Here is a 22,007-nt window from a genome sequence, read left to right as displayed (position 1 = left end):
GTGGAAGCTGTCCCAGTCATGAGCAGGGGATTGGGTGAAGTGTGTGTGTATACACAACTTTGTAATATAGTGTTACTGCATTCTTTCCAACTGCCCAAAGCACTTCTGTTGAAAAATACAGGAATGCCACAAAGGACAATCATGTAGGAATCTCATCTTTCTAAGATAACCCTTGTGTTTCCTTCCTGCAGTTAGAGATCCACAGCATGGAGCTCCGTGCATTTCAATGGTGAGGCTCGGCTGCTGAGTTTCCCCTTGTCCACCCACCTCCCCAACAGATGAAACTAGGTTCTAGACATTGGAGGCAACACCAATGAAAACTGAGCGCCCTACCTTCCACCTTGGGGTTCTGAGGAAGAAGGACATGGCATAGAACCAGGCTCCTGCCCTGGTGGTTGTCCTGGCTTTCACTAGCCCTCCCTTGGTGTCAACAGATAGCCTCAGATCATAGAGTCCTTTGCAAAGCTATTGAGAGAAGGATTGCTCCAATCCTGGGGTGAGGGGATAAGTAGAGTGGTATCCATTTTTCTTCCTGACTGGTATCCTTAGGGCCAGCTCCCTTAGGGTCCTGTTCCAGTTGAGAACTGTAAAGGGCATAGGAAACAGGATGGAGTGCCAGACAGGATGTGATATAACATGGACAGGGCATGGGACAGGGATGGTGCCAGGCTTTGTCTCCTAAGGAAAGGTGCCTCATGAATAGTTACTAGAGTATCTGCAGGCAGGGCTGAGGGGCAGGGCCCAAGGCTCCTGGTTCCTTGCCAAGCAAGCTCATTCTCTTCATGAGTTTTAAACAGTGATTTTCCCAGAAGATACTGGATATAAATTGCCGGTGACTGGAATCACTGGTGTGCCACTAGGGCCTGGGCTTCTCAGGAGAGACCCTGAGAGCTTTCTTGGCCCTTCCTTGATGTCTGGAGTAGGGAGTCCCTAGCACTGTTCAGCTTTTCTACAAAGGACTGGTCAGAAAAGATTGGGCCTCAGTTTCATCAATAACCAAAGGTTACTGGCCTATGACAGTTCTAATTTACATACTTTAGAAAGTCAACTCTGAATAGTAGATTAGTGTGGTCCCATCCCCCCCCCCCCCCCCCCCCCCCCCCCGTGTTCAGCTAGAAATTGTTTTCCTGAGGAAAATGGAGCCTGCTGTATGTGTCTACCTGGAGCATACCTGGTTGAGGGGACAGAGCTCTGGAGGCAGAGCCCATCTGGATTGCTAAAACCCCCAGCAGGATGACTTTGTCCGTCTACAGTAGGTACTCGGGCGGGTTCTCTCAGCTTTTCTCACTTAGGTGAAGCCTCAAAGAAAACAGCTTCCCAGCTCTTTCTGTACATTAGGCATAGCCTCCTGCTGTGTAGGCATTGGGGACTGACTGATCCTCAAGCTGGCCATCCTTCTGCTGGAGGAGGTCCCTCTCTCTTGCAGGCCTGCTATGAAATTGGAAATTGATCAAGTACTGCAGCCTGACTGTGGAGAGAGTTGCTGGCCCTTCCTGGTGAACCTGAGGTCCAGGATACGGAGGATGGGACCTTGCTATATTGTGAGTGAGGGCCATCTGGCAATGTGGCCTGCACTGGACCCAACTATCTTTGTCCATCAGATGGAGCATTGGCTTTCATGGTTCCTCATCTTTTCTGACCTCCTAGAACAAGAATGGCTTGGGCAGCTTTTAGCAATTCTTCATTCACCGTGGGGAGATCCTGTGAAAATTTCTTCTTTCTAGGTGAAATATAGGCTGAATTCTTGGTGTAGTAGTTTGACTCCTCATTGCTGAGATTGGTCCTATACTGACACTTTCCTGTCTTAGGTTGGTAGAGTTAGATGAGCTGCCCCAGGCTGAAAGTAAAACTCCATCTCTTGAAGTACATGCCTGCAGCTGTCTTGTGAATTGCTCTTGCCATTGGAGCATTTGCAGCAAGGTACAGCTTAGGTCTCTGCCAGCACCCAGGGAAAGAGCAGAAGGAGGAAATAAAGGCTGGGGGAAGGGGAGCACCGGAAGAGGAAGTGGAGCACAATGATTGCCAAAGAAGGGGCCCTCCCTCAGTTGCTAAGAGAACATGGGGGCCCTGGAGTCCGGAGCTGAGTCGGGGGCGGGGCAGGAAAGCTGGCTGTGTACGCTGGTAAATGGGACAGGAAGGGAATTCATGTCTTTACCCACACCATACCATGTCCTCTCCCAAAGACCCTGACTGACCTTGAGCATGCTACTTCTTTAGCAGGGGAGGTGCAGGTAGTCCCATAGTGGTTGAGGTCTTGTCTTTGTCAAGGATTCATTGGCTCCCAACCATGGGGGACATCTAGAAGGGAAAATTGAACTTTATTGCTGTTTTTTTGATTCCTCAAATGCTACACATCTCTCCCCTTCCTCTCCATAGTCCGAAGAAAATCTGCCAGATGACCATTGCTATTGTTTTTTTTTATTAGTGCATTATATTTATACACAGTAATTGGGTTCATTTTGACAAAATCATATGCATGGGATTTCAGTCCTCAGCATCCCCACTTTCTCTTCATTTCAGTCCCCAGCATCCCCACTTTCTTTCCTCTCCTCCCTTGATCACTGTTATTTTAAGGGAAGCTTTTGTGAGTAGTGATTTTGGGAGGCCTGCTGCAGAATACAAGGCTGCACCTAATCCAGAATTGGGATCCTGACTGGGAGTGTGCAAAGAGTGTGTAATGTCTCTTAAAATTAGCACTTATGGGCAGCAAGAGCCAGTTTGCTGTGTATCTTTTGTTTTCAGTTTTTGAATAGGCAGTGCATTTATGTGTTTCAGAATCCAAAAGGTTTTAGTAGTTTTCCATGGAAAATTCTCACCAACCTTCATGTCCTCCACCTGCTTAGTCTCCCCCAGTTGATTTCTTCCTACTTTTCTAGGTATCCTCCCAGAATGTCTTTCTGGACATATAGGCAGGTTCATACAGCTGTCTGTAATATTTATTTATCCTCCTGTTTCATGCATTCTGCTCTGGACCTGGTTTTCTTCCCTCAGCAGTATGGCTTGGAGATCTTTCCATATAGTATCATAAGGAACTCCTATTTCTTTTTCATATCATCAAATGGGAGTTCCGTGATTTAATCAAATACTAACAGAAGGACAGAAGTTGTTTTTAGGCTTCTGCTGCATTGAAGAATCAGGCACATATCCTATTTTGTAGGTATGCAGGTGAATTTGTAGGATAGGTTCCCAAAAGTTTAGTTGGGGGATCATAGACACATTTGTCATTTTGATAGGTATCACCAATTACCCTGCAAGGAACGTGTAGCAATTTGTGTTTCCATCAGCAAATTATTAGAGTGCCTGTTTCCCCATGGCCTCCCTAGTCTGATAGGTATAAAGTTGTATTTCACTTGGGTTCCTTTGCCTTTAACCCCTGATGGGGGAGGTTGAGAATGTTTTCAGGTGTTCAGGAACCATTTGTATTTCCCTTTATATGAACTTTCTATGGGGTGTTGTTTTTCTTCCTTCTAATTTCTGTGAGTTCTTCTCATATTAGAGATTAGCCCTTTGTGATATCAGCTGAAGCTATATTATTTTCTGTCATTTATCTTTTGCCATTGTTTATGATGACTTTGTCCATGAAGTATAGTCAAATTTATCAATGTTTCCTTTATGGCTTCTGTACTTTGATTTATATGGTAACAACATCTATCCTTGTAATATAAAATCATTTGCTTATGTTTTCTTATAGAACATTTGTGGTTTCATTTTTCACATTTAAGTCTTTGACCAACTTAAAATTTAAAAAATAAAAAAACTGATAAATAAAAATTGTACAATTGCCTAATTGTAAAAATTGGTATACCATATAGTGTTTTGATACCATTTAGAATTTATCCTGGTGTAAGATGTGTAGTATGGATCCAATCTTTAAAAAATGCTACTTTATTGTTCTAATACATTTATTGACCCTCACCACCTGGGGACTGAGATGTCACTTCTTCCTGCAGTTGCTTCTGCCTACCAGGTCCATTTTGGCCTTCCTTCTCTGCCCCATTGGCCAGTTAGTAGCTAATACAACAATATATTGATTATCTTTTCATCTAGTTACCTGTCCCCCAACATCATACTTCATTTACAGAAGTTTTCTGGCTATTTATTTTTCCAGGTGATTTAGGATCAAGTTATCCTACAGCAAATCACACAAAGCAGAACAACAACCAAAATATCTATTTAAAAAAACATCTTTGCATCCATTGTAGAAACACAAGACACTCATTAGTCCAAGGTGAACTCTGAGGTTGTATGTGACAGTCTCCAGCCAGACCTGTCTCCCTCCAGCATCCTGGTAGCCCTTGCATGTGAGCTGTATAGGAGTGCAGGATCAGCAACACTGATGCACCCACCTTAGCACCACCAGGCCAGAGAGCTCTGGGCAGGGGCAAGGGTAGTTTCTGTAGCTAACAGTTACTGTCCCAGATAGTGCCACAGGCTCACTTAGGCACACACCTCTCAGGAGCCCCTTGGCTCATAGGTGATAACAGTATATCGCACTACTTTGTCCAGGCACTCACTTTCCAGTGAATTCTCCCTTAACCCTCACAGTAACTGAGAATCAGGCAAGTTGACAACTCCAAGCATCACAAAGGAGTGGGGCAGGGAGGACTATTTCCTCTCAACAGGCACCTCCTCTGCTACAGACTGAGTCCTAAGCCTTGAGGGGTCCCAGCTGTTCCTCCTTTGGCTCGGCCAGCTGAGTTGCAGCTCCTCTCTCCACCTGGACCTCACTTCTTTTCACCTGTTCAATAGTTTGGTATGAGCTTTCAACCTGAGAGGTCATCTGCATATCAGATCCATGTGGCTTCATAAACCACTGGCATTTGTAGAGAGCAGAGCAGCCAAATGGCCTCCTAAAGAATTACAAAAGCTCTCTACCCCACCCTTGCCTCAGAGGACAGGCCTTTCTTATATCTCCCAAGATAGTGTGACTGGCTTTCTTCGGCAATTTAGCAGTTGATCATCACTAGTGTTTGACCCTCCAATGAGCTGCCCTAGAGCGGGAGGGCAAATAGGCCTCCCTGGAGTAAAGAACGTGGCAGGCTTGAGGTTGGGAGGTGGAAATGGCCCCAAGCCAGTGCCCACAGATCAAATCTATTGATGAATGACAGCCTACTCTCCAGTGCTGAATAGCCAGAAACTGGGAGCCTAGGAAGAAGCTGTTTCTCTTCAGAGGCCTCCCTTTGTGCCTCCCTCTCACCTCCCCATCTTATACCACACAAGCATCCCTGGCACACACCCATGTGGATTCCTTGTGGGCCACCAGAGGTTTGTTGTTGTTTTTTTTTGATCCAGGACACTCTGTGAAATTGATGATTCATCTGCCTTTCCAGAGGCCCCTGTTCAGATACATTCCCTCCCTACTTTAGAGGGGAGCTCAACCAGGTCTCCTCAAGCCCAGTGGGCTGGTGCAGTCAACCTGATCTGAGGCTAAATAGGAAGGATGTGCTGGCAAAAAGCCCTGGTGGGAGACAACAGCTCTGACCCGGCTCAATGCTAGGCATTGAGGAGATTGTAAAAAGTGACACCTCCCACCCAGACTGCCCACAAAAGGCTCACAGACCCACCCCACCCCCAAAATTGTACAGGTGCTCTTGAAGCTCTGAGGAGCTCATTCCCCTTATGGGTGGGGTGGTCAAGGGTGTCTGACTTGTGCCAGATAATTGAGAGTTGTGTCTTTCGGACAAGAGGGAGGAGCAGAAGGGAGCCAGTGTTAGGGCCCAAGTCTGAGATCAGTCTTTGAGCTGGAACTAAGTGCTCAGAACCAAGCTGCACTTGTATGTGGCTGCTGCAGAGAAGGGTAGGTGCTGTGTCCAGGCTTTAGTGGGAGGGGATATCCCCTGCACTCCACTCCTGGCCGGCCTCTGGGAGGGAACACACTGTTCCCGCCCAGGCCTGTGGCTTGGGCAAGACCAGCCTGTGGGACGCTGTGTTCCCTGATAAGATGAAGCAATCGCTCTCAGTGTGCACTGCTCAGCTTGTGGCGGCCTCGCGGCGGCGCCAGGGAACATTTATGTAACCTCAGTCCCTGCCCACTCAGTGTCCCTTCTCCACACTGCACACTCCACCCTGCACCCCCACCCCACGCATCAGCCCCCGGCAGCATGTCCCCGAGCCCCTGTATCCAGGTACATTCCCTGTCCCTATGTGTCTCCTTCCCCCACTGGCTTTTCACCCAGCAGCCTGGCATACCTGTGATCAGGCACCTGAAGACTTCCTCACCCTGAGATACCAGCAAAGCCTCCCAAACCCCACAGGGCCTGGCTTCTCCTTCAACCCCCACACAGTGGTGGGGCCCTCCCACAGTCTCCCTTCTGCTCCCTCCCTGCACTCAGCCTCCACAAAGCCAGTCCCCAGCCCCCTTCCTCTCAGCCCATTTCCTCTTCACAAAGCTTAATCGCCATCCTGTCTTGTGCCTTTCATTCTCCTGCTTCCCCCACCCCCAAAACACACAAGCATACACAGTTCAGGCCCCCTGAGCTCTCCTAGCTTCCAGAGTGGGGTCTCCTGGGATCTGGAGTGGCTTTGAGATTCTAGGAAGACCAGCTACCTTATGGGGGTCTGGATATACAGTCCCAGCTCCCCTTCCTGAAAGCCACAGCCACTGTTATTTCTGAGTTAGTTGAGCCCTCTCCTTGGGAGTGTTGTGTCATACTACTTCTGCCTCCTTGTCACATGCGTAGGAAGAGGCAGATACAGGATTTGGGTCCAGCAAGGGGAACACAAGTTTGCTTAGTCCAGTGGTGCTCTTTGCAGTGAAATGGGAGCTGGGCTCACTCCCTGTAGGATGCCCATCTGGCCCCACCCTCACTCTGATTTGCTCTGGTGCTCATTCAGCTCAGCCACACCACCCTGAGGTGGGTCCCCAGAACAGCGGTTTTTCAGTGATGCCAGAGAATGACACCTACTAGTACCTGAAACACTTTCAGGGTCCACAAGATCAGAGTTCTTTTCATAACAATCACATTATTTGCCCTTCATTCTCCCAAGAGTACAGTGGAATATTGCCGAGGCTACATCATGTGTGATGACATCATCCCTCTGGACAGCTACTAGAATGTATGCTTGGGTTTAAGATTTTTTTTTCTTTTCTAATACAATACATATCAATGGATATTACCCATAAAAGCAAAGGCTCTTTAGGGACCCCACTGAGATTATAAGCAAAAGTGCCCTGGTTTATGAAGTTTTCTGTCCCCCTTTCCCCCAGCTCCTCTTCATTCTTCTGGCTTCTCCTTGTTAGCCTCCTGGAGGCCACTTGAATGCCTCCACTCGGCTACCCAGCCAGAGTTAGTGCTTTTCCTTGCCAGCATGAATCATAACTTCCATTTGTAGACCAGTTTACTGGCTGTTGCTTCTCCTAGAACAGGGATATGGAGGAATAGAGAACAGAATGGGAAGGATCACATCAGTCAGGACCTTGTCCCCAGGGCCAGACATTGAGTACACATTCAGTAAAAGTATAAAGGGGCTGATGCCAGAGAGGCCATGAGCCAATTGCTGGTCAAGTGTCAATTTTAGACTTCTCCACCTTCCCCCATTTCAGCTTATCCTATATGCTGTAATTCTCTGCAGTCCCAGTATCACATGATCCATCTATAATTATACCTACTTTGTATGCTTCCCAGGAATATAAGCAGAAGGATCCTGAAAAGGACAAAGCCCCCAACAAGACCCTAGAGCTACTAAGAAGCAACAGTGAATCTGAGCCCACCAGACCCAGATCTGAAAGGACCCAGTTGATGGGGTAATGGATGAGAGCAGCAATGATAGCTAATATTTCAGGAGTAAATATTTGAAATATGCCAAACAGTGCCAAGGCTGGTTGCATATAATCCTCTGGAATCGTCACAGGAACCCCACTCAGATAATAGGGCGGTATATTCATTTTCGGCTGCTATGACACCATAAACTGGGTGACTTAAAGGCAACAGAATTTTACATCTACCCCCCCCGCCCAATCCAGTTGGGGATTGAATTCAGGAGTGCCCCCCCCCCTCAAACTGTATCCCCAGCCCTTTTTATTTATTTACTTTATTTGAGACAATTTCACTAAATTGCCCAAGCTGGCCTTGAACTTTCGATCCTCCTGCCTAAGCCTACTGAATAGTTGGGACTATAGGCATGTTGCACTGCACTTGGCCAGAAATTTACTCTTAATGTTCCTGAAACCAGAAGTCCAAAATCAAGACATTGGCAGGATTAGTTGTTTCTGGAGACTCTGGGGAGAATCCATCCCAAGCTTCTTTTCTATCTTCTGGTGCCAGGAACCCGTGGTGTTCTTGACTTGGAGATGTATCACTCACTCCAGCTTCTGCCTCCATTTTCACATTACATTCTCCTCTCCCTTTCCTTGCCCCATCCCTATCTCTTCCTTTGCCTCTCCTCAGGACACTTGCATTCTCATCCTAAAATCTATGCCTTAATTGTATCTACAGATGCTTCTTTTTTTTCCACACTCAAAGGTCCTGGAGGTTAGGACTTGGACATATCTTTTGGAAGGCTATTGTTCACTCCACTGCAGATAGTAAGGAACTTGTTAAAAACCATACCATCAGCATGTGGTGGACACAGGGGCTGACCTGACACATTTAATACTGGACCATTTAATACCAGACCTTTCCGAGATTTTAGTGACTAATATGCATTATGAATGTCCAAGCATAGAATTAGCATGTAGCATTTCTCAAACTCTTTTGTTGACAGTTTTTTTTTTCCCCCTGAAACAAATTAGCAGTTTATTTAATACTAACATTTCTGTAAGAAATGTTGGCTAGATATTTAAAAAATTATATTTAAATATTCCTTTTTATTTTTATTAAAGGAACGAATGCACATGATTTAAAAGACCAATAGCACAGAAAAATGTACTACCAAAAGCATCTTCTCAAGTCAGCCCTACTCCCCAGAGACCAACACTTTTCTTTCTGATTTTAGTTGTTTGGGTGGATTTTTCCATAAGTGAACTGATTTTATTCCTATTTCTCAATTTATAAAATTTAGGTTGTTACTTCTTTGCCATGAAACTTTGAGTATTTATTCCACTGCTATCCCTTCTCTGACCTCTCAAATTGATGAATATATTATTTAAATCCTTTTATTGATTATCTTTTTAACTCTCACCCTGTTTCTCACATATTTATTTCTTTTGTACACTGGATCTTCCACTTTTCCATGAAAATTCTCTGCCAGGTCCACAATTTAGTCCTATGAGCTTGGCCTATAATATTGATCTGGAACACTGACATGTGGTGCTAGGGTTTGTGTGACCATGACTTGGAAGTTCACATCTGTCTTCCAGGACCTGTGCTGGAATCACATTTCCTTCTGCTATCTCATTGGGTTGTTTTGAAGGATAAATAATGTGACACATGAAAAGCTCCTAACACAGTTTTTTGATTTAGAGCCCTTCGCTGATTGCACATAATCATGGTATTTTAGTTTGCTTCTGATTTGGACCACAGTTTTTTTGTGTCTTATATTTATCCTGTAGTTTCTAATTGTCTCTCTTTTTTTCCTTTAAAGAATAGTAACGTGCTTTCCCTGTGTCCTAAAGTTTATCCAGCCTCTTGGTTGTACTTTCTGGTACACAGAACTCACTTTCTTCCTGGAATAGCCTCCTGTGAGCCCTAGTCTACGTTCTCGTGGCCTCTGAGGCCTCAGCTTGTTCTTGACCTGAGATGCCCCTTCACTATTTACTCACGTCTCTAGCTTCTCAGTTTTCTCTCATTTTTGCTGGAGCCTGTGAGATGTGAACTTGTAAGTCCCTAATCTGCTTCTAGCATCCGTTGTGACTTAGGAAAAGACTGGTATTTGTCCCAGCGTTGTTCCCTCATGGATAACCTGGTATTTGTTTCTCCCTTCCCTGTTTATTAAGTTTTGTGATCTCTTCTTTTTACACAGTGTTTTTACTTTTCAGAGATTCTCTCACAGCAGGGGCCACCTTTCCTCACTTCCCTGCCCACCTTTGTTAGTCTCCTGACTTGGTTAATGTCTTCTTGGTATTCTCCTTCTCCTTCCCCACCCTCCCTTTTTATCTTTTTTAAACTCAAACAAAAGCTATCTTATTTTGTTGTAATTTCTTGTACTCTTTTTTTTTTTTCTATTTTCCCAATCCATACCTTCTGTTAGATAGACATTGACCTCCTGGATCAATTCCCTGTAGCTTTCAACTTTTAGCCCCTCCTATTTAACTGTCAAATAGATATGGGAAATGATGATGGCTACTTGGTTTTCAAAGTCCCCTAAATACCCTTCCCCAGAAGAAGAGAAATAATGAGAATAAATTCAGCCTCACGTAGACCTGGGCTTCAGCAGTACTAGGAAACAGAACACTGCAACATTCACATTTTCTGGGATGCTTCCTTGCATATATTTCCAGCTTTTTAATGGAATTTTTTGTTTGAGCAGTGATATTTTCAATTTCTAAATGTTATTTTTTGTTGTTGTTGTTGTGGTGATGGTTCTCTGTGGTGTTCTGTTTGCTTTATGCATCAAATTTTGTCTCCAGTTCCTCAAAGAATTACTAATTAGAATTGTTAGGTTAACTTTCTCTTCTGTTTCCTGGCTTCACTCTTTTTCATCTGGAATTGGTGATTTTGTTGTTCTTGGCCTTTCCCTTTTGTGCTGCTGATTTTCCTTAGCTGTCTGAATATTCTTGAGTGTCTGTTTATATTTAAATCTTTATATTTAAAGATGTGTGGGTGGTGTGGATTTCCTCTGCTGAGCATAGGTGGGCCAGTTTCAAAGACTGGCAGTCTGCTTTAGGGTCTGTGTAGAGGAGGGAGGAAGAGTGACTGTGTTCCAGTGCTGGAAAGGCTAAAGGTGCCAAAGCACCCCCATCCACACCAATTCTCCTTAAACAATTAATGTGATTTTTTGTTTGTTTTGCTTTGGTAAATGCAAGCCTGTTTCATGTTCTGAGCAAGGTGTGGGAGAAGGGGAGAAGAATCTTGACTATAAACTGATCTTCATGACCTCCCAACTGGGCTCACTGTGTTTGCTTTCTCCCCACCTGTGTAGGCCCCTTTTGGGGTGTTCTGGGCCACCACCCTATCTGTTACCATGCTCGAATCTAATAGGAACCTGTTGAAGTCTCCTCTGCTGGCCTTTGTTGGCTAGCCACACAAAGTTCTCTCAGAGAAAGAGGAGGAGGCTGGGCCCTGGAAAATGCCCAGACTAACCCCCTCATGTTACATACTGAAGAAACTGAGAAGGTTGGAGTGGTGACAGGACTCTTAGGTGTAGGCATTGTCTTCTTGCTGGTCAGGGATCTGGGAGCTGAGGTGTGGTTCCCATAGGGCCAGTGTGGGCCAACTTGGCTCCTGCAAGCAGGTAGAACCACAGCATGAGCCTATACCCCCACTCCCCTAGGGCTGGGGAGAGCTAACCCTGTGTGGGCATGTTGGATGCCATATACTTAGGGGGTCCAATGCCAGGGACCACCAGTCCTGGCCCATATACAAACCATATACTCTACAACTTCTATGCTGGAAATGCTGCTGTTTTATCCTGGGAACTGTCATCTGCTTCCATCCCAAGTGTGGCAGCTGGGAGGCCATGGTTCACCTTCACCTTTACCCTGATGTATTTGACACAGAAAATGAAGAAGATAGGGCAGGGGGCATTGATGAGAAGTCATAGTAAATGAGATGGAGTGGAGCAGGAGTGTAGGGATAGAGAGCCACTCTGGGGGATGGTGAGTGGACACACCTTGGCCATGGGGGAGGGCAGGGACACATACAGAAGATCCTAGGTGTCACTGTGCACGCTGAGACTGATCCTCTGCTTCTGTCGCCCCACAGGTGAGAGGCCCTTTGCCTGCAGCTGGCAGGACTGCAACAAGAAGTTCGCACGCTCTGATGAGCTGGCACGGCACTACCGCACACATACTGGTGAGAAGAAGTTCAGCTGCCCTATCTGCGAGAAGCGCTTCATGCGCAGCGATCACCTGACGAAGCATGCTCGCCGCCACGCCAACTTCCACCCCGGCATGCTGCAGCGGCGTGGCGGGGGCTCGCGGACCGGCTCACTCAGCGACTACAGCCGCTCTGATGCCAGCAGCCCCACCATCAGCCCAGCCAGTTCACCCTGAGCCCCACTGGACCCACAGCAGCACAGCCCCGCCAGTCCCTCCACCAGCCCCGCGCCCAGCCAAGGACCCCTACCCTGACAACAGCCATGAGCAGCCGCTCTCACCTCCTCTTTGTCAGTCCGTGCCCTTTCCTTTTGTAATAAGAAAAAAAGAGCAAGAACTTCATGAAAAGTCCACGTAAAAACACTTTTCTTCACCTCAGGTGTCAAAGTCAATTTGTAAAAAAAAAAAAAAAAAAAAAAAGGCAAAACAAAAAAAAATCAAAAGAAGAAAAAAACAAAAAAAAATTCAAAAAACATCATCCACAAATTGCACAATGGAGATACCCATAAAGTTGTGATTCAGCGGTGTCGAACCCCCTTTCTCAGGGATGGACACGTTCCACGAGGTCAGTGAGGGCACCCCTTCCTGCCGCCTTACTCTGTACATAGATTTGCACTCTGAAATTTTCTATTAGGTTTGGGAACACACTGGGGACAGAGCAGGCCAACAAGTGCAGGTGGAGCTCAGCATGCATGTGGGTCAGTCCATCAGCTGGGAATAGATGTGGTCACTGACATTTGTGATTCCAAGGCAGATCTTTTAGTGGTGAGGCGTGTCCTCCCCCTCCCTTCTACCCATCCACTCAGCCTCCATCCTTGGCCACATAGGCTTGGCTCAAAATGCAGATGGGTCTGAGGGATAGGCCACCTCACGAGGGATGCCTTAAGCCATGACAGGTCAAAGGAGCACTCCACTTGGGGGAATTGTGGAGAGTGTCATCTGCCCTCCATGACTGGCACTGCCTGTCTCACTCCCTACCTTCAGGAGCCCTCTCCTGGGCCCCTTGGAAAAATGGAAGCAGAGACGCAAGCCCTGGCTGGGCACAACATCACACCATCCAATCTCTAAGGAGACAGCCTGGGTTCCACCTGTCTGGGCCCCCACTGCCCAACAGACAGCACCAGGGACCCTTCACTATTATACCATAGTCTCTGACTGGAAAATAGAGCCTGGGAATTCTGGTTTTCTAAAATGATTTTATGAAGTGTCGGTGTACCCAGTTCCCTAGCTCTCCCATGCTGCTATGGAGTCACCTTTGTTTGAAACAGTGGGCAAGACCATCATGTTGCTTTCTCAGTCAGAAGGTCTATGTGAGTGGCCATGTGTGTGCATGTGTTCGCAGCACTTCACAGAGACCGTTCAGTGGCAAAAGACCAGAACATTGTGACTCGGAACTTTTCAAGAGTGGCGCAGCCAATGTCATGGGAAGTGCTGTTGGAGAATGTGCATTCTCTTTTCTCCCCAGGGAACACCAGACGGAAAGTTGTGGGAAACACTTTTCTCAGACCCTTCATGTCTGGTGGTACAGACTGAGCAAACCTCCGGCTTCTCGTCGCCAGAACTTATCTCCCTTTCCCTCTTGCTTCTGCCTGCCCTGCCTGGAGACCCCAGGCCATGCCTAGCCTGCATCGCCCCATTGCCAGCCTTTTGGTAGGGGAGGAAAAGCAGAGAGCTGAGGCAGTTTCTTATGAAGCCTTGACCTGGGCTGGGTTGGTGTTCGAGCCCCAGACCAGGGCAGTTAGGCTGGATTCCAGCAAGCACCTCTGCAGACCTGTGGAGTGTCCAGCCTAGCCCTGCAAGGCCCATGTTGCGCCTTGCCTTCCTTTCAAGGGTTGGGGCCTGTAAATACAAGGCCCCAGGACAGAGAGTGTGTGTGTGTGTGTGTGTGTGTGTGTGTGTGTGTTGTGTTGGGATGAGTTGGGGTGAACTCGGGTTATAGTATCTTGCAGAGATCTCTCACTTTGATGAGGAATGGCCCTTGGGACTCAGTGGGCCATAGATGGGCTTCCCAGGCCCAGAGTGCCTTGGTTGTAGTCATTCTGCTTCCATCCCAGCCCACACATTGTGTGGGGTGCAGCACAGAAAAACCCCAGTGATCCAGGCCCAGCTGGAGCCTGTAGCTTCTGGCTGATGTGTCATGCCAACTTCAGAGTGGATGGGTGCCCTCTATCTACAGCAGCTGTGCACGTGGCACCATGCCATCTGTGATGCTATGGATACCTGTTTCCAGCTCTAGTTATCTGGAAGTGGCTAATGGCATGTGGTGGCTTCTGTGTAGCACAGTAGGTACCCATTTGGTCTGTGACATTGTTTGTGCTGTGGGTGGGGATGGTGGGGCAGGGGCTATCTCGTTAGTGCAGATTCGGCCCCTCTGGCCCCCCTGCTGCCTTTGGGCCCTATAATAGCTCAGCTTGCATTTGGTTTGGGAGAGAGTAGAATATGTGGTATGGACCTTGAAGAAGAGAGCCCTGGATGCTGGGGATGTGGCAATCTTCATGTCTGGTTCCAAAGTGAGGTCCCTCCCAAAGTTGTTTCTGTGTGAGGCAGAGAAAGCCACACTCTGACCACATTTCATGTCTCAGGAATTCACATTCCAGGTTCAGGAATTTTATTCCAAAGTCCTTTGGTGCACCCATGTTTATGGTTCCGAAGGCAGGGAGAGGGAGTGGCATGTCCCACACGGCCAGAAAAGCACTCTCCACTGGAGGAGCCAGGAGTCTCCTTGTGACTTGCCTACAGCGTCACAAGGGGTTTTCTAACTTCACATCTGTCTGCACATAGGAAGGGGAAAAAGAACTCTAAACCCAGTCATATTGGAATAAAAGAAAGAGCTGGTTTGTTTTAGAGTGGGGTGGGGGGTGGGGGAGGGAAAGTGGGATAGGCTGTTTCCAAAGAGAGCACTTAATTTAATTTTCCCTCTAAATGACCCAGGGCTGTTCCATCTGATAGATGGAAGGGTAATATTGCCTTAAAACAGAAATATGCAGGCATTGGCTATTTTTGGCAAATGAGTGTGTCTTCATTCCCAAAGTGGTTCTCCTATAATGGCAGGGTGCGGTCCTTCAGCCATAGGCCTGGCCTGGGAGATGGGGGCAGGGCACCCGGAGGGAGTTCCCCCCTGGGCATCCTGGCTGCACCCTCCAGAATCATCTGGGGCTTAAATTCATCTCATTGAAGGGTGGGGGGAAGAATCTAAATCTCAGGCTCAGTTCACATGGGTTCTCATTAGCAGGTTTCCATCTCATCATGAAACGAGGGATGCCTTCTAAGATGTAGATTGTCTTCCCAGCCTGGGTCTACTTCAGGGTCTTTCATTTTTGTAGTTTATGGCCATGATTGCTGGTTTCAGTGGGATTAAGGAACCCATAGGGCTCCCAGAATAATAGTGAAAAATCAAATCTTTATTTGGGGACATACTTCAGCTCTAGCAGGCCACAGAGGCAGAGATCTCAAAATGAAGGGTACCTGAGTAAAGGGAGAGTTTCCCTTAAATTAAAAAAAAAAAAAAAAAAAAAAAAAAAAAGACATCTAAAAGTGACTGGACCCAGCCATCAGAAGGCTGGTGTTCGGCTCATGTCCCAAACAAGAAAACCCCTTGTCAGCCATATTAGGGGAATGGTCGTAAACTCCCCAAATGCCTACTGAATCCTACAGCCATATGGAAAAACAGACAACACAGCCCTTTCCACAAAGGGCCTTGGGGTTCTCTCCTGATGGGTGCTACATAGAGATGGGCAGTGATGTCCTGGAAGAGAATGTGGTCCTGGATATGCCCCTATGCATCTTGCTGCACTCTCCACCCATGGGATTTGAGGTGCAAGATTGCCCCCCTCCAACACACCCACCTCTACTTTGAGGCCATGCATCGGGGTAGGTGCAGGATTTGCCACGGTGCAGCCTCCAGGTGCAGACCTCCGCACACTGGTGACCCCAGACTTCACCTGGGCAAGGGCTCAGATCCCTGGAGGATGATTCAGAGGTGAGGATGAGTAGAGAGGGTTGGTGGCTTTCTGAGGTCCTGAGTGAGTGGTAGAAGAACTACTGGGTCTTCATTCAAGATTTCTGTCTCTCAGTCATGTGGCCCAGCCTCTTTCTTGCCAGAAGCAGGTACTTAAATGTACTGCACAGGGTTTTAGCACTTCCTAGGACCTCATCCAGGATCTCCGCTGGGCAGATACGCTACCCTACAGGAAGATGTGATCTGGGCAATAGTGTGGCCTCGTTTCTGAGCTCCTGTTTTTTTTTTTTTTTTTTTTTTAACAAGGCTACCTGATTACTTTGATTTCTGAGAGGTGTCACTGATTTTTTTTTTAAACCCATGTTTAAAAAGGCCATTTGGTCAAAACTGCTGGAAGTTTTAAAGAGCTTGATGTATTAGACACATTTTGAATGATAAGAAATGCTTAATAAGTTAACCACATCTTTTGCTACCCAACATTTCTGTATGTCATCCTGAAGACTATATCTTCCAAAGCTAAAATGCCGATGTGGGCTGATAGGTTTTGAAAGCAAAGTAGCCCCTGGAAGAGCCAGGTCCTGTGGCTAATTTTCCTGATTCTGAAGTTTCAAAGATTTGTCCTGGACACATTCCAGAGAATTTTGTACCAGAATTTGGATGCATAGTCCAGCTTACTACTGATAGATGCCTGAACACCATTGAGGGAGAGACCCTTCCTCCTGTTGGCTGGCTCTAGCCCTGAGAAGAGTGGAATCAGGCAGGAGCCCTGTGTCCAGGAGGGAAGAGGTTTCTACTAGCCCCTACCACTACTGGACTTGCAGTGTAGCCACCTGGCTTTGCCCAGCCTCTCCCTTCTCAATACAGCTTTAAAGCATTACTACTTTTATTTAAAAATAAACAGGATGGGAGAGAGGCAGCCTCCCCTCCCCTCCCCTGCATCATACATTCCAGGATGGGGGCAGGTGGAATGGGACAGGAAGTCAGAAAGGGGACAGGATGGATGCACGTGCAACTTTCTCCTGGGGACTCTGGAGTCTTTTCTCACTGATACCCTCCTAGAGGACCTGTTGACTGATTACTGCACATGCTTGTTTGGAAACCAGTGTGCAAGCTGAGTGCTTGCAGGAGACCATCACTGGTCAGTTTGTCCCTTCCACTCAGTACAGGAGCCCATTCCTTGTGCTTGGAAGATCCCTCTCCACATTTCCACGCTCCCCCTCTTCCCAGCTTGGCACAGGCACCATAATGGGGTGTTATCAACCCCAGTGTCTCTTCTCCAGTCAGTGTCTGTGGGTGTGTGAGTGGGAGACTTTTCCCCTCCCTCACCTGGGAGAAGCCTCAGGTGCCCAGTGCTGAGGACCCCCATCAATGTCAGCATGGGGCTCTCTACTGAGCAACTATGCATTGGTGGGTTTGGAGCTGCTTACTGTGGCTCCCTGGTGACCAGGAACTGCTTGGGTAGTTACACTGGGTACACCCAAGTGACCCTTTCCCACCCAAAACCATCGGTGGAGCTTCTCTGGAATCATTTGCCAAAATCCCAAGGCAGAATCCAAGGGTCCAACACCATTTCCATCGAGTTCACAATTTCCTTTTCTGTAGAAATATTGTTTTGTTTTTGTTGTTTTTTAAAACCAATTCCCCACCATGCTTCCGAAGGCCACATTTCATCTTTTCTGGATCACTACAGTGAAGTATTACAGTTGTACAGTTCCCAATCTGGCCTTGGCTTGCTCGGATTAAACTTTGTATGTATTTTGTAAGGCATAGATTCTATATTGTAATGATGTCCTATGCAAAAAAAAAAAATTAACGAAATTGTAAATTTTATTGTTTTAACATGTATGCATGTTTAGTGACGTTTACATTTTGAATAAAATTTATGATTCATTATTTTATTGCCAGAGCTGGTTCCTACAATGGGCATGTCTTGCAGAGGCTCTGGGAGGGGAAGGGAACTGAAATGGAAGTGAAACTCAAGCTGCCCTTATTGGCTGAGGGGCAGCAACTTACCTGGAACTTTGCAGGCCTTATCCTGGCAGGAAGACTATATAATGGTCGTATGGAGGGTAGGTTCTCTTCTGGCTGTCCCTTCCTGCCTGTAGGGTTTTATTTCAGATCTTGAGGGCTCCATTTCTCCTTCCATCCCAGTGAGCACAGAAGACAAAGGGAGATGGTAACAGCAGTTTCTTTCAAAGGGCATTACACTTTTCCTAAAATGTTTTAGCTCTTCGTTACTGTAACATATACCTGAGATAATCAACTTATAAAGAAAAAAGGATTACTTTGGTTTGTGCTTTCAGTCCATGGTTGGTCCCACTGTTTTTAGGCCTGTGGTGAGGCAGCACATTATGGTAAGAATGGGTAGCAGATCACAGCTGTTTGCCTCAAGACCAAAAAGAGGAAAAAAAGTGGGTGGGGTCCCACAATCCCCTCCAAGGGCATGCTCCTAATGGCCAAAAGACCTCCCACTAAACCCCACTTAAAGCCTTGATCACCTCCTCGTAGTGCCATCTTGGGGAGCAAGACTTTGTCACCTGGGCTTTAGGGGACACTTAGGATCTAAACTACAGCGTCCCACACAAACACCTAGGTATTTCCTCCCCCTGGGCAGCAACGGTTGCATCTCTCCGTCTCAGATACCTGTTCCTCTAAACCTTCTGCCCAGAGTCTAGAAACTGTTCCCACTCCTTGCTACTAAAGTTCTTGCAGTCAATCAGGGACACTGACTCTATAAAGTACACTGCCAGAGGGACAGGTCCAGGGAGCTGGAAGGTGTCTGTTGATACCAGATGTGATCATTAATTGCTCCTGGCTACCCTCAGAGGCAGGTGATGGTTCTCAACAGAGGTGATGGGAAGCCCACCATTAGGTGGGTGAGTGGGTCAGACCCTTGGCCTGTGCCCGCTATAGCGTGTAAAAGAAGATACATGTGCCTCTGCATCCTCAGCCTGGATCCACACACTGCACACTGTTCTTAAATCAATACCTCTTTACAAAGTAAATGAAAACCACCAAGAGATTTAAAATATAAAAAACAAATGAAGGCATTGTAGTTGATCAATGGTGTGGTTTTTGTTTGTTTGTTTTTTCTGAAGCTACAAGGACACTGGCAGGCATTTCCTGATAGACACTCCTGATAGACATTGTGTCTGAGATTAGGAGGAGGGGGTGTGAAATGAATACACCCAAGCACATACTGAACAGCCATAAACACAAGGACACATTTTCAAACAAAATCCTTGCTGGTGCCAAGACATTTGGAGCCCATTATCAGCTGGAGTCTTTCCCCAGGACAGCCGCTGTTCTGCCTTCTCTGAGACAGTTTCCTTCTTGCTCAGGAACTTTTGTAGCTGGCAACTGCAGGATGGATCCACTTCCATAAATAGTGGTGTGTTGATAGGATCCCTAGATGCTTTAAAAATATTGACAGGAAAAAAGGAAAAAGTGGTCCATCAGTTATGTCACAGCTGAGATTTGAAAGAGGCTATAAATTCCTGCTGGAGTTCCTTTCCAGAAGACTGGACCATATCTCAGGAACCAGGAGTCTCCTGAGTCCTGAAACCTCCTCAATAATGTAGGAGGAAGACAAGACTTCAATAAGTGTGTTTATCAGCTTTTTTTTGCTGTGACCAAAATACCCAACAAGAACAACTTAGAGTAGGAAAGACTTATTTTGCCTCATAATTTCAGAGGATTTAGTTCATGGTCAGCCAACTCCATTGCCTTGGGCTTGACTAGGGGCAGAACATCATGGGGGGGAAGGCATGGCAAAGGAAAGCTACTCAGCTCATGGCAGCAAAGACGCAGAGAGAGAGTGGGGGGGGGGGACCAGGTACAAGATACAGTCCCCAACGGCACATCCTCAGTGACCTACTTCCTCCAACATGCCCCATCTGCCTATAGGTATCATTCCAGTAGTCTATTCAAATAATTAATCCTTCAAATGGATTAATCCACTGAGTCCCACCTCTAAACATCCCTACGTCACGGTCAATATATGAGTTTTTGGGGAACATTCCATATCCAAACCATAACAGCAAGCCAGAGGCTTTACTGTTGTGGTGTTTTAATAAATAAATATATTAGTATGTTTTACATGCCACATAGCACATTTTCTTCTCATTGTCCTGTAGACAATGAAGAAAAGTAGGCACAATAATAAAGCATTTTGAGGAGGATCTGTGGCTGGCAAGACCTCTGTGACTCAATGCCCTGAGTGATCAGTTTCAGGACATTCCTGAGGCCGAATCCCTCTGCATTTTTTTTTTTTTTATCAGAACTTGGTTTAAAAAGTCAAAAATTTTGCCATTAGGTGAAGAGCCAAGGCTGGTGGCATCCTGGTCAGGTTTAGGATAGCACCTGGTGGAGGGAATAACAGGCTCCTGTCATCCTAGAGGACAGAGACTGGCCAAGGCCCACAAATTACATCTGCCTCTCAAAGAAAGGACTTACCATTGACCTGAGTCTGTTTCCTATTGCCAATAATATAATATCACAGACTGGGTAAGTTATAAAGAAAAGAGGTTTATTTTTGTTTCCGAGTGCTAATGATTGAGGGGTCACATCTGACGATGACCTTCTAGCAGGCGGAGTCCTGAAACAGCTTAGAGAGAGAGAGAATGAATTTGTCTGTCCTCTGGTTTCTCACCTTATAAAGCCACCAGTATTCAATCATGAGGGCTCCACCCTGACGACCTCTCCTAATCACACCACAGATGCCCCACCTCTAAGCATTATAGTCCAATTAAGCATCTACCCTCTTAGTACCTCACTATTAGATTAAACTTCTAAAGGGATAAGCCCTACTCAAATCATAGCACTGTCCCTCAGTGCTGGCCTGCTGGCAGTGACTGCCCTGTTGCTGGAGGAATTCAAGCAGGTGCTGAAACACTGCTTGCTAGAAATGCCATGAAATAATTTTATTCTAGAAGGAGCCTGGTTAGTGTACAAAGGAAAGGCCACAGGGTTTTCCAGGGGGACTCACTGGGGCATAATCATCAAGACCTTCAGACATCTTCTCCTAGTCTGTCAGTAATGTTGGAGTGTGCATTGGCCTTTGGTAGGTTGGGGTTGACTGCTGAGGACCTTGAATAATAGGTGAGGCAGTGCATAATTTACACTCATATGTAATGAGGAAGAGGGCGCCTCTATCCCCTTCCACCCCGTCAAACATCACATGTACGCCATGATACAATTCTTACTGTTAGCCCCACTTCTAAGGTCTTCTTAGTGGGAAAGTGATCAAGCCCAGTAAAGGCACCCAATTTTTCCTGGCAGGGGTAATTTCTCTGCCCAATTTTCTTGCACAATCACAGATCAGGGAGCAAGATTCCATAGCAGTAGTGATAAGACAGGTATGTTTAAATAGAAGGTAGTGTTCAAAATCTGGGTCCTGGATTAATTCCCTATTATTCTTGTAGCAAGTTTCCACAAACATTGGCCTAGAGCAATCCATGTTTATTCTCTTATAGCTCTAGAGGTCTTAGCTATGAGAGTCTTACCAGGGCGAAAACCAAAGTTAGTTCCTCCTGGAGTCTTAGAAGCCACCTACATTCCTTGGCTTGTGGCCTCTCTCTGTCTTCAAAGCCAGCCAGGGTTAACCTCTCTCTGACCTCCTGCTTTCCCCCTATGAGGACCCTTATGATTGAATCTGGCCCACCGGATAATCCAAGGTTCTTCCACCACCAGTAGGTCCTTCTTACATCTTCCTGAGCCCGGGGAGCAGAGCAGCAGTGCAGGCTGTGTGAGAGGAACGCAGGGTTGGATGAACTGCCTCCTGTCTGGGTGGAGACCCCTGTGGTCCCCACAAGGGAAGCATATGTGGTTGAATTAAACTAAACTGTTTCTTCCAGCTGTGATTTTTTAGTCCTTCCATAGTATTTTCCTTTAATTCCTCACCTTTGAAAAGCAGAATACCAATGAAATTATTTATCACTGTGCTACAGTTCTTAAAAACAGATTGGTCCTCGAGGGCCGGCACCCAGGTGACTGGCCACTGCCCGCCCAGTGTGCAGAGCCTTGCTCACAGTGGTGACCTCACAGTGCTGGGGAAAGGACTTGGATCTTCATGCCAGGCACAACCAGCCTGAGCCTTCAGCTCTCAACAGGCTGTCCATGCAGCCTTGGAGAAGT

General features: G+C 46.7%; 1 protein-coding gene across 1 annotated transcript in view; it reads left to right on the top strand.

Moving 5' to 3' along the window:
* Positions 1-17,765, top strand: part of KLF13 (KLF transcription factor 13) — a 47,497-nt gene extending 29,732 nt beyond the window's left edge. Inside the window, exon 2 of the mRNA XM_081291467.1 lies at positions 11,802-17,765. Within this exon, the coding sequence (XP_081147593.1) occupies positions 11,802-12,091 (290 nt within the window). The 3' untranslated portion in view covers positions 12,092-17,765. The remainder of the gene's footprint in view (positions 1-11,801) is intronic.
* Positions 17,766-22,007: the final 4,242 nt, after the last annotated feature.

Source organism: Spermophilus citellus (genome assembly GCF_964194105.1).
Source record: "Spermophilus citellus genome assembly, chromosome: 4".
Lineage (NCBI taxonomy): Eukaryota > Metazoa > Chordata > Mammalia > Rodentia > Sciuridae > Spermophilus > Spermophilus citellus.
Note: the sequence above shows the minus strand (reverse complement) of the source record. Positions and strands in the feature narration are given on the sequence as shown.